Consider the following 13,049-nt stretch of genomic DNA (forward strand, 5'->3'; position numbering starts at 1 on the left):
CCCTGGCGTTTTTGCTGTGACCAGCTGTTCCGGCAATTAGAAAATTTCCTGTCAGGCAAGTCAGACACAGTTGGGGGGTGGGGAGAGAGAAGGGGGGAAAAAAAGGTCAAAAAAAAAGGCATAAAAAAAGGACATTGATTCCATGCACACACAGCCATGATAAAGAAAGACTGGGCGGCAGTGGTACTCATGTTGCTGATGCTTATAGAGATCAGCACAGGAAACTTAAGCAGATTGCCTGATAGCAACAGGCTGTTGCAGATGTTACTGATTCCTGGTTCCCTGAAAAGAACAAAAGAGACCAGCATCTATTTCAGAAATCACACTACTATGCAAAATTTCACTGACTAAGCACATTTTAAGTCCTATATGTGATAATTGTATTTTTATGAATTTTAACTTTACAAAATATTTTAAGATCTCCCATATCACTACTTTTTAGACTTCAATGCAGAGAATGCCTAAAGATTGTTTTTATGTACTAGAGTTTAGTTAGAGAACCAAAATGACCTTGTGCCTAGTCCTTTGAAATTCTGTACATAGAAAATGCTACACAGATGTTCTAGGCCAAGGCAGACTGCAGAAATATTTCAGTTGGATTGCCCAGCTCAAATGTCTGACTTATGCACCAATATTGTATTGCTCTGTAGAGAATGAAAGATTTCTTAAAGTAAAAAAAAAAAAAAAAAAAACCCTAAGCACTCTTTCCATGTTTAAAAAGCCTCAAACACTTCAAATGTTTCTAGGAATTAGAATTCCATCTAATTACTTTAAAGAGTAAGAAATGAAGTTTTTAATTGGAGCTCTCTAGATTTAGAATGGGAGATATTTTTCTGAATATTGACACTGTCTTTAGCATTTTTGATACTTATTAAAACAATGAATTCCAAAGTACATGCTCCTTTAGTGGAACAAGACTGTTTTTCAAGAAGTAAATAAACAAAGGCAAGTAAAAGCTTTTAGTCAAAGGCATATATAAGTATTTAGCTCTAAACATATCCAGGTGATTCCGTTTAGTGACTCTATCAAAGGAAACATACAGAAAAATGCTGTAGTCCTGCTAGCACAAGATATGAAAACAAACTCACCCTGCAAACAGCTTCCCTTGACTGGATTCTAACAAATATCAGGATTACTACATTTTTTGTTATATTTTAATTCCTCTTCAGAAGACAAAGCCCATAATTTAAGTGACAGAACACATTGCTGCTATCTCTGTCCCACATCCTGGCTGTCTACAGTATCAGTTTCTAGCTTTTCCTTTAAATCAGGATTATACATCATCTCAGTGTGAACCAAGACCATCTTGCAAAATGGAGAGATGAAATAAAGACCTGACTTTAGTCATATCCCACAAGCAAAATTGTGCCCTTTTATTGTTCTCTTGTACTCCTCTGAGTCTTTATTTGTATCACATCTGCAGGGACAATCTTTCAAATTCTGTGTTCTGAATATACACAATTATTCTTATTATTGTAAGTTGCACAGGCCTTCAGGAACTACTACTACACAATGGAGGACTTTGCAACTCAACTGAGGGCTCCAAAGTCCTCAATGCCAATGTGCTTTTCACAGTCCAGTGTGTTACAGCCTTTTTGGAAGAAGCAGTCTTTGCCACAACAGCAGTAACACAGCATGAAGAATTGTTAAATATTAATTCCATGATGAATAAAGCTTCTTGAACACAAGGAGCTTACAGCAACACAAGGATTTTAAATATTTCATAAATAGCATAAAAATTACTTGAAGCTTTCCTCTCTTCAATTGTTTCAAACTTGCAGCTACTTCCCCCTTCAAAACTGGAATACCTCAAGAATTGCAGTTTAACAGCAATATAGTTATTTGCACTTGGAAAACTTAAAAGAAATTTAAGTAAATAAATGAGAGACCATTGAAACTCTCTGCCTTTACCTTGTCAAGAATAGATACAATTACACTAAAAGTAGAGTGACCAGGAATCTTCAAGTAACTAAATTAAACCCTGTGGTAGCAAAAAGAGCTAAAGGCAGAAATGGAGAGTAAACAGTAAGAGCTGCTCTAACTACAGTGTTCCTTAAAGATGAAAAGATACCATGGGTAAATAACAATTTCCTTATCTTTCTGCAGTGAAGGTAAGACTGTATTTGTTGTATATGCTAAGGGTGACAGGAATAAGGAATTTCAACTGAAACATTTGTACAATTACTGACTACTGCTCTCCCAAACCTTTTATGTGACCTCCCAGTGAAGTACAAAGCACAGTGCTCAGGGGTCAGTAGGGTTACTTCACAACAATAGCTCTCCTATAACTGGCATGGGTCTGTGGCAGGTGGAAGAAATTTCTTGTGTTCTGGGAGAACACAGCCTGCACGGTTCCCAAAGAGCACCAGCAGCCAACCAGAAACATTGAGATATAAGCTACACAACTCTGAGAATCTCTCAGAGGAGAGCTTGCCCTTTTAAATATTCCTTCGTATACGAAGGAGACAGGTTAGAGGGCAGCAGTCCCCAGCAGGGAAGTCTCTCATAACAAGAACAAATTGCTCCAGCAAGTTGCTCCCCTTACCTTGAAATCTTTGATAAGGATTTGTATTATACTTGTTTATCAGGAGACACAACTATCTCCAAAACAACGGGAATGTGGTATGCCTGTCAGTCACAGTTCTGTCAATTGCAGAACTCCACTTGCATAATGCATTTCCTCCTCCTCCAGTACAGAAATATAAAGTGAGTTCATCCCCCATCTTCCCCTTCTCATTGCTCAAACTGGATGCTCTGAGTTTACAAAAATAAAGAGAAATGCTGTCTAGACTTTCAAGAGAACGGGGCTCACAGACACTACAGAGAGCAGGAGAACTGAAAAATGCTGAGGAACTCTCAAAGCAGTACAGAATATTTGGGAATCCATGAGTTTTATTGAGTGCTGAAACATTTAATCAAAGTAGAGTCCATTAGGTGGACTGACAATCTCCTATACCCTCAGTTCGAGAAGTGTAATAATGCAAATTAAGTCTTTGCTGTGCTAGAAAAGCAAGGCTCTGTAGTATGGATTGCTTTCAATTATCTGGAAAAAACAAAGAAGCAGCACACATAAGGAATGAAAAGCCCTTGTTTGACAAAGGTCAACAGTTGAGGAACAGAGAGCTAATTTCCTGAGTTTTCATAAGCTGAATAATATACTTTTCTTCATAATAAATATGTTTGTATAGCCAAAGCAGCAATATTCTATTAAACAGTGGGTGTGGCAGCTCCCATCTGTTAGTTTACAGGCTTTGCAGAGCTACCATCTGTTTTCTCTCCATGTAACAAGTAAGCAGCTTGACTTTGAACGTTGCTTACACACTCAAATTATTCAAATTTTCTGACCAAGATGCAGAAAGTACCCTGCACCTAAGCAAATACAAAGTAAGTCACTCAGAAAATCCATTAGAACACATCAGTGAAAGCTTTGCTGTAACCTTTCTTCAACACCTGATAACATCTTGGGGGAAAAAAGTATTCCAGGGCTTGCCTACTTTATATATTAGTTTGATATCTAAGAGTTAATCAGCCAAATGCCCTAAACTGTTTACAAGGATGCTGTAACTTCTTACTTAGACAAGGACCCACAAGTTCATTCGGAGAGGTAAGATGCACCATGTCACCAAGTTGCTAACAAAATTCATCCAAGTTGCAGTAGAGTGCTCTGGAAGATACTGAATTTCCAATTTCATTATATTAGACAAAAAAAAAAAAAAAAAGGTATTCTGCCTTTTATGAAGCACAATCTAGGCAGTGAGAAGGGAATAACTGGATTTAATTTTTACAGATGTAAATGGTTTGCCTGAGAAGCTTATTTGTTCAAGAATCAAGTTATTTGATTGTAAAATAGAATTAAATACATGAGTACATATACCTAAGTATATTTAGTAGAATACACTAAAAGGAATGTAAGATTATAGAATACTTTCAAGTACAAGTTTAGTATTTGTAACCTAAGCTGTTACAAGTAGCTACACAAGTAGCTGTTTCAGCTAAAAATAAGTATTAGTCTGTAAATAATGAGAAACCCAAAACTTGGTGGACTATGAACACTTGTGAATCCAAACATTTCCCTAATGTTTAAGAAATTACAGCTATGTCTTAAAACCTCTACCACAGAGCCAAGAATTTGAATAAAAAAAACCTGACAAAAATGCACACACAGAAAATTGAAACATGAAGGTTATCTCAGCAAAAGCAAAACAAACATATCAAAACAATCATCAGAAATGCATTCATTGTCATGTTAACATATGACTGTTCTTAAACAGGGAAACTGTTACTGATCACCTGAGCAGGAATATCAAGCAGAAGTTTAGAGCAGTCCTGAAATGGTGCTTCAACTTGCCAAAAGGCAAACAAAAGTTTCCGAAACGTTGCGTTCTCGCAAGTACATAATATTAGAAATTGAGGTAAAACTAAAAATCAGTTAAATCCTCTCTGAAATATTTTAAAACCTAAAAATCTGTCAGTTTAGATATGCTTTTCTTCCCTGAATTTTCCTGAATAACATTCTCATCCTACATTATTTTCACAGATGAAGATACAACAAATGAGATTACCCTAGATTACTCTGGATTTAGCATTATTGTGTGAGTGATGGGGCCTTGCCCATGGCTGTAACTGGTGAATTATATCTCTCTCCTTATCTTGACATCCCCACCTCAGTGCCGTAGATTTAGTGTAAATTGTATGGTATATATGCATGTAAAATACAGAATCTCAGCACTGACCAGTCACATTCAGTACTTCAAGGAAGAGACTGTATTGTCCACATGCTTCAGATTATTTTTCCAATGTATCCTGAAGTCTTTTTTAAGATCACACTTTTCTTATAAACTCTTTTAATAAAAAAACACTGATTGGGAAGACAGTGATCTTAATTTTCATCTCTCCTGACTCCAAACATGTGTTATTTAAATTCTACTAGGAAAAAAATGAATGAAAAAGACCTTTTTAATTACTGACTTCTCTTTGCAAGCATTTCTTACTCTACCTTTTGACTACCCACTGACTAGTCATTGTTACCTCAGCTATATATTTTCAGTAAGAGGATGACAGCTACTGCGATTTAATTTTTTAATCGCCCAAATCAGCACATTTTAATATGATTTGTTTTAATTTAGTTTTAGTTCTATGTATGCTTTAATTCTGCTTGTTTAAAAGTAGGGCCTTGTTTAAAGTTTTACCAAAGCATACAAGAAATCAAGGGTAGGAACGTGACCCCACCACCTGCATTGAAGAAGGGTTCATCGCAGGTTTGAGTCTGAATAGGTTCCAGTTCTGCCTGTACTGAAAAAACCCCAACTTTTAGTTCTTGCAGGTTACCAAAAAGAAATAGACAATTTTTCTGCAACTTACAAAGTACTAGTGAAAAGAAAAGTTTTTACAAATTCTTGGAACCTAATATTTTTCATATGTTTAATAATTAGGCTTAAACTAGTAGAATACAATGGTAATACATCAGTTGCACTAAGTGTTTTATCAGCTAAATAGAATCCAGATAACAAAACACAACAAAGAACACAGCACAATACGCTCTTCACATATACACAAAATGGGAAGCCACCTGCTAGACTAGCTGCAGTTTCTGGTTAGCTTTAACCAGCAATAAAGCATGCAGCATGATTGCAACAGCACAAAACAATTAATTTGCTCAGTTTATTTACTCAATCTCTATGGACACTGAGGTACAAAAAGCAATAGCAGACAGCACAAGAGTGAGAAAGGTAGCAAATAAAAGGCTTTAAATAGCTTCCCCTTTCAGTAATGCTCACTTAAGCTTTCACATTAGGTTAAACTTCAGCCAGCTGCTCTTACATTTATTTCCTGCTTGGCCCAGGTCATTTATGAGATAAATCAGATTAAAAAATGTTGACAACAAGCTGTAAAGTCAGATATAATCAGAATACTTGTTGCAATAAAACCAGACTACTGAATAAGAAGCGAGACTTTGAACCATACAGCATCTCGGACTCCTTAGAAATGGGTATCTTTATAGCTCCTGCTTTTCCTAAAACAACCACTAAATTTGAATCACAGACATGTAACTCAGGCTCTCCTGTTAATTAACTTTACTTTTGACCAAAAGAACACAGGTGTAATGAAACAATTTATCTTTTGGTACACAGAATACTAGAAAGAGCTCCTATGTACATAGAACTGTGTTAACTTTTAATATTTATTTTAAGCTTCCCATCTTGTTTCCATTATCAGCATACTATCCAACCACTTAAGACAGCAAAAGGATGCAGTATTTCAAGCTTTCACCTTCTATCTCCACAGACGTATGGCAACTTTCTATCCTGAACTTGCATACTTTACACACTTACAAAGTATTTTGTCTTCTCTCCTGATATGCTAGCACACCCTAGGCATTCTGCTGCCCTCAGTTACAGCTGAGAAATTTCATAAATTGTCAGCACCTGTGTAAGTGTCCCTAGACCCTTTAAGTGCAAAGTTAAACAGAACTTAAATGAGTTTCAGTGGTAATTTAAAATTGTCTGTATCTTGCACCAAAACAGATTATGAAGCACTGACAGAATCTCACATCTCAGCTCAAGTAGAATTTTATCATCTGACTAACAGCACTGCTTAGCTTCCAGCTATAACTGACTGAGCAGCAGTAGTAACGTCTTGTTTAAAAATCCCTACATTAATTTATACCACAATTGGCAAACTTTTACTCACCACAGCCTAGAAATAAATGCAAAATATATTCCTAAAATACTGGTCTGAGAAAAAAGCTAAAACAATCTTAACCAAGCAGCTCAAGCATGACAGAAAGAATATTAGAGAAATATTTTAATTTTTTGATGGTTATACTGTATTAAAATCAGTTGCTCACCAAAAAAGCAGCAGTTTGGAAATTTCCAAAGGAAGCATATGGAAACATTTGTAAGCAATCCAGTAGTTATCAAATATTGAAAGAGAAGTTTGACAGTTTTGAGGGATGAACCTTAGCTGGCTGCAAGACACCCACCCAGGCACTCTCTCAATCCCCGCTCCTCAGCAGGACATGTGGAAGAAAATCTCATGCACTGCCTTAAGAAGAGAGACAGCACTCACCAGTTACCACCATGGGTCAAAGAGTACCAGTTTAGGGAAAATTTATTTCACCTGTTGCTATGATAGTGAGAAAAAGATGAAACTAAACCCACCTTTTTTTCCACCCTCCCCTTCTTCTCAGGCTGAATTTCACTCCTTAATTCCTCAGTCTTCTACCTTCTCCCTCTCAAGAAGCACAGGTGGAATGGGAATTGCAGTCAGTTGTTAACACTGTTTCTGCTACTTCTTCCTCAGTTTTCCCCTGCTCCAGCAGAGATCCTTTCCATAGAGTCCAGTTCTTCAGGAACAGACTGCTCCAGCCTGAGTCCCCCATGAGCTGCAGTTCCTGCCAGAAAACCTGTTCCTCTGTGGGCTTCTCTCCATGGGCTGCAGTTCCTGCCACCAGCCTACTCCAGAATGGGGTCTCCTCAGGCTCAAACTCCCTTCAGGGCTCATCTACCTGCTCCAGCGTGGAGGCCTCCACAGCCTGCAGGGTGGAGATCTTCTCCACTGTAATCCTCCAAGAGGCTGCAGGGGACAGCCTGCCTTACCATGGTCTTCTCCAGGGCTGCAGGGGAGTCTCTGCTCTGACATACAAAGCACCTCCTGTCCCTCCTTCTTCACTTCACTCATCTAAGCGTCTTGCAGGGCTGTTTCTCTCACTTTTTAACTCTTTACCCTCACAGACACAACGCAGCATTTTACCCAAAGCATGCTATCACAGATCTCCCCACCTACATGGTTGATGGGCTTAGCTTCGGCCAGTGCTGGGCCCATTTTGGAGCTGGTTGAATCTGGCTCTGTCCTACTTTGTGCCGCAAACCCCCTGAACTCTTCTCACAGAGTTCAACCCCCCACTCCCCCCCTGCCCCTTCCCCCCCAAAAAATCTTGCCTTGTAAACCAAATACAATAGATAAGTTACAGACTCAAAACAAGGAAACAATCAAGCAATGGCACTAGTCAAAATAAATTAACAAACCAAAACAAAACTCAACACTTTCCCAAAGATATGTTCTAGTTTCAAGAATTCAAGTAAGGATTGTAGTCTGTATTATGTACAATATTTGAACAATCTCCTAGTGTTGCCTTCTAAACACAAATACTGTTCTTTTCTTACTCTTCAACACTGCACAGCTTCAGTCATCTGTCAGCAGCTGCCTTGTTTCTTCATCTTGTGTTAAATACAGCAGAACCTTGATGCTATGAGGAGAAACCAAGAGTAGCTACACAGTGCAGGCTTGCAATCACCCAGTTTTCATGTCAGCTTAAGAGCTACATCTATTACAGGTACATTTGAAGACAAACATGGAAAAAGCAACTTATCTCAACTGTCTCTGTGCACAATTTCAGCAGAGAGAGAAACTGCTTTGGTGTTGCAATTATATCCATGCTGTATAGATGGAAACAGCTTTGACCATCTACTCACAACCTAAAGTCTGCACAATATGCAATACCAGCATATGAACCCTGAACTCCAACCAAATACAGAGTTTCAAAAATTGTTTTTATTGGTAAAGCCATTTATCACCAGACTTAACATTCAGATAGTATTCTCTAACACAAAACTACAGGTAAACTTCACGTTTGACAAAATTCACAGGCACTGCAACAAGAAAACTGAACTCAGTGGTATTTTCACAATAAGAAATTTTGTAAACTGCAAGTTTGACATGAAGACAAGGAACCTTAAAAATTATCACAGTCAGGAAGGTTCATTGATCTGCTCTTTAGTAACAATCTCTGTTTTTAAGAAGCCTAGCTTAAGGATTCCTTCGATGAAGGCCTTTCAATAACAAGCACAACGGAAACACTTTCACAGTTGTTCCTCACCCCTTGACCTTCCCTGAAACACTATTAAAAGCTGAGGAATGAGTTTTGAGAACAGTAGGATACCAAGCTAGACCAGAGCGAGTGAGAAAAACCCCCTTTCAAAAATACTAAGATCCTAGAGTGCACTCCATGTTCAGTAAACCTAAACAACAAAATGCTAGTGGCAAACACCTATGAATTAAGCGATGTCAGTGTGCTCCAATATTGTACTATCTTTATTACAACCATCTTTTACTCACAGTTTGTGGGTTGATATCATCTTCTCCCATGGGTTCATCCACAATTTGCTGTCCATTCTGTAAAAAAGACAAAGTGAAAATAAATACTGAATCCAAGTACAGAAATAAATATATTGGAGATAGGCTATCATAGCATGTTACTGTACTCTCTTCTCCATATTCTACAAAAGCGGGTAATTGAAAGTAAACACTGAAAACTCCATATTGCTGGCACGTAACGCCACTGTTGCTTTGATCCTCATATATTCTCAACCTGAATGAAGTCACAGTAAGAAATCTATAAAACAATCTGGCATTTGCAGCCTCACTACTACACAGCTAGACATTATTTTCCATTCTGCAAAACAGCCAAACCTGATGAAGACTGAACAGCAAGAAGCCACAAAAAAAGAACAGATAAGCAGGTTCTTTCTAAGAACATGACCTTACAAAGCAGCTCAGCCCTTATTCCACTTTAAGGATAATTTGTAACTACAGTATGGATTTAGAAAAAACACTGAATGCAATTCTAATTCTACTATTAATTTTACAGCATTTACTACTTTCTGTACTTTCCCAAGGGCCATTTTAACAAACCATACAGAAAAAGGCTTTTGAATTTGAAATTTAGCCATAAAGATTTTTTAGAAAATCTTAAATACCTAGTTGGCAAACAAAGGATTTCTTTTTCTTGACAGTGATACTATACTTGGAGAATTTCTAAGAGATATTTTTCCCTGAAAGACTTTGAATGACTTTGCTTACACAACAAACATGACCAATAGCAAGCTGTAAGGAAAAATATGTATTTTCTAAGTTATGGTACAGGGCATCACCTTGGGCATTAATTATTACTTTTCTCCTAAAGTTTAACAGCAATTCTGTATCATTTTAGAAACAAAGGAAAAACTATTAAAAATGGTTACCATTTTCCATTACCACTGCAGACAGAATTTAAGTTCATTTGTCTATTGCTTCCCTAGAGAACCCAAAATCTAATTAATTTATTTTTTCAAATCCTAATTTACTTAATAGTTACATGCATGTATAGATAGTTATCTTTTAGATGCTAGAAAGTTAATAAAAGCTGCTCAGAAATTCAGAGATTTTAGCTCCATTCTACACCTTCCTTCCCACTACTCAGTTTTTCAGCAGACTTCTTGAGAACCTTCCCAGCATTCTTCTATAACAACTTCTGATTAATATAGTCTTCTAGTTTGCATATGGCTGGAGGAGAGTCTTTCATATATGACACATTAAATCCTAACCACTTATGAATTCTAATTTTCAAATATTGCAAGCATACAATGTTCAACCAGATGATTACGAGCTCTCTAGCAACTTTTCTCCTGAGCTTTTTTAATTTTTGCTAGAAGATGCAGCTGGAAAAAGCTAAGTTATAGGAATTATGGATTTCCCAAATATGACACAGGTGGGTTGGGTTTTTTTGAGGGGGTGTTTCTTTAGGGTTTTTTTTGGTTGTTTTTTGGTTGTTTTGTTTAGATGGTAGGCAGGGGAAGAAGGCTGGGCTTGCTGATTGTCTTTCTACTGCAGACATCTGGAATGGTAGTAGTGCTATTTTCTCATCTTTCCTGGCATCAGGAAGATACTAGAGATTTCTAGCACGACTCTGGTCTACTCTAAAAGTCATCATTCCATGATGGAGGACTAATAAGAAATCAGTGTCACGTGCTATATGTTACTACAGCAGTGAATACAATCTTTAAAAGCTGTCTCAGTTAAGGGCAGTCAATACAACCTATCTGTACAGCTAAGGGTAGTTTGATGATTCTCCAAAAGGCCCACATTCCCCACATTGTAGTATCTTTTACTTACAGTGTACAGGCAGTGAATATTGTATTGTACTATCCTTCCTTAAGATACATAAAAAGTTGAGATGATCAAATGGAAGACCAGAAAAATACCAGCTTAGCTAAGTAACAGAAATGAGTGTTTTTAATAAAGCTTGTTTGCAGGGAAACATATTGTGTATACATCTATTATTACCATCAAGGCCACAAGTCACATACTTTCCCTTTTCTCAAATTTATTACATAAATTAACATTTGTATTTTAGCTAGCTACAGATCTCTACACTGTTCATGCTCCAAGATAGCTTCCTTAGTATCTTGTCAATTGGAAGAAAAAAAAAAGAAAATAAATCAGTAGAACAAATAAAATAATTGACTTTAGCTGAAAAGAACGAGTTTATAGTGTCCTAAAAACAACAATAGCTAAACTCTGGGGCCTAAAATAGGGCAATTTGTATATCAAAACCATGTGCTCTAAACAGACTCCACTCTACACGCAGATTTTCAGAAACAGTGATTCCTGCTACAACAGTCATTCTGCTAAATAATAATGTACATTAACTGCAGGTTAAATAAGAATTTACCACACAAAAAGCTTTAAGTTTTCACATTTACCTATTTTAAGACAACTGAAACTAGTTGGAAGTGAAACCCGCTCTCAGAAACTTCAGACAAGCCTCCCTTCAAAGACAAAAAGGGGAGATCAACCTCTGTTTTTAAAAACGCTCTAATCTTCAACCTCACCGACTTTTTCAACAGTCAGCCAGAAAAACCACAGCAAACTTCTGCAAAACAAATAAAGTGTTCTGCACAATCTGGTTTTCCTGTTTAATCCTGCACTCCTTACAGTTACATTTCAGTTGAATTCAAGCAATGCATTCAAAACACACTCACTGGAACTAGGAACAAACTCAAGGAATCAGCATGACCACCATGCAGTCATGTCTGAGCCGGAGCACTGGATTAGCAAGATCTTTTTAACCAGGTATACCCAAGCAATGATTATGCTAGGGGAATCACTGGATGGTAGAACCAGTTTTCCTCAGAACAGTCTGAGCCATGTAAGGTAAAGAAGAAGATGTATATATGATTTATGGTTTGCTGGTATATGCTACCATTAAATGGAAAGCAGCTGCGTATTCGGAAAGGCTGAAAAGTGCACTGACTTTCTTAAGAGCTAAAACATAAAGCCCAAGGGTTCCTGTTGGAAATGGCACTACTGAAACCACTGTGGAGTGAGGAGGTCAGCAGCATGCTTAAGAGGTGAGCAAATAAAATAAGTTTTGTTTTGCTGGGAATAGACTCCCTCTAGTTTTTAACTAGCACTAAGGGCATGCCTCGATGACATAACAGACTGGGAGTAGATATAATAGTCTGATGAACACAGACTAAGAGAAGGCTGAATATATATCTGTCACATTCTCAGATTAGTCTAATTCAAAAGACAGAGACTCTAGACCTTGATTATTCTTCAGCTGCTCTCCTCCCACAGCAGGGCAACTAAGTAAGCAGAGTTGATCCAAGATCTGGCTATTCCCAGTACTCTGGTTCCAAAAGTAAAACATATTTCAGATGGCAACACAAGAGAAATGTAAGAAAAATAACAGAAAAGATCCACAGAAAATTTCTACTTACACCTGACCACATCAGCAATCAATTTATGCCAGGGAAAGGAGGGTGCACATCCCTTATAAAGGCAACCTACAAAACAGTCTTCCAGTCCACTCTGATTCAACTTCCTGTTGTGTTTTCCAGTGGAAAAAGTCAAGTTAATTTAGGTACAAATTTGATTCCCCAAAGCTTTTAAACTTGTTGACCTATCTCATTAAATTAGTAGAAATCAATATCTAAACACAGCTGGGTTCCAGCAGTTTTCCTGAAGGCACATGGACAGGAACACAAAGAGATCCTCCAGGTTCTCTACTAGGCATAAAGCAGACAGACATCAGGGAATCTTTATTAGGCAGCTGGTACATGAATGCCCCCCATACGATCTGACAGAACCTCTGACACAAAAGTCAACCAATCATCAATATTTCTAGCAATCAAAAATTGCAGGTTTCAACCCACTGAACTCTCAGGATATAAGAACTCGTAGGATTTTCCTGCCAGAAAGACAGTTTAAAGAAAGCTTTTTTAAAA

The 13,049-nt window shown here is 37.4% G+C and overlaps 1 protein-coding gene across 3 annotated transcripts in view; it reads right to left on the reverse strand.

Moving 5' to 3' along the window:
* RPS6KA3 (ribosomal protein S6 kinase A3) overlaps positions 1-13,049 on the reverse strand; it is a 76,397-nt gene that overhangs the window by 54,161 nt on the left and 9,187 nt on the right. For all 3 annotated transcript variants that reach the window (XM_048287585.1, XM_048287576.1, XM_048287557.1), the window contains exon 2: positions 9,118-9,174. In XM_048287585.1, coding sequence (XP_048143542.1) covers positions 9,118-9,174 — 57 coding nt within the window. The remainder of the gene's footprint in view (positions 1-9,117; positions 9,175-13,049) is intronic.

The sequence above is a fragment of the Corvus hawaiiensis genome, chromosome 2 (genome assembly GCF_020740725.1).
Source record: "Corvus hawaiiensis isolate bCorHaw1 chromosome 2, bCorHaw1.pri.cur, whole genome shotgun sequence".
Classification (NCBI taxonomy): Eukaryota; Metazoa; Chordata; class Aves; order Passeriformes; family Corvidae; genus Corvus; species Corvus hawaiiensis.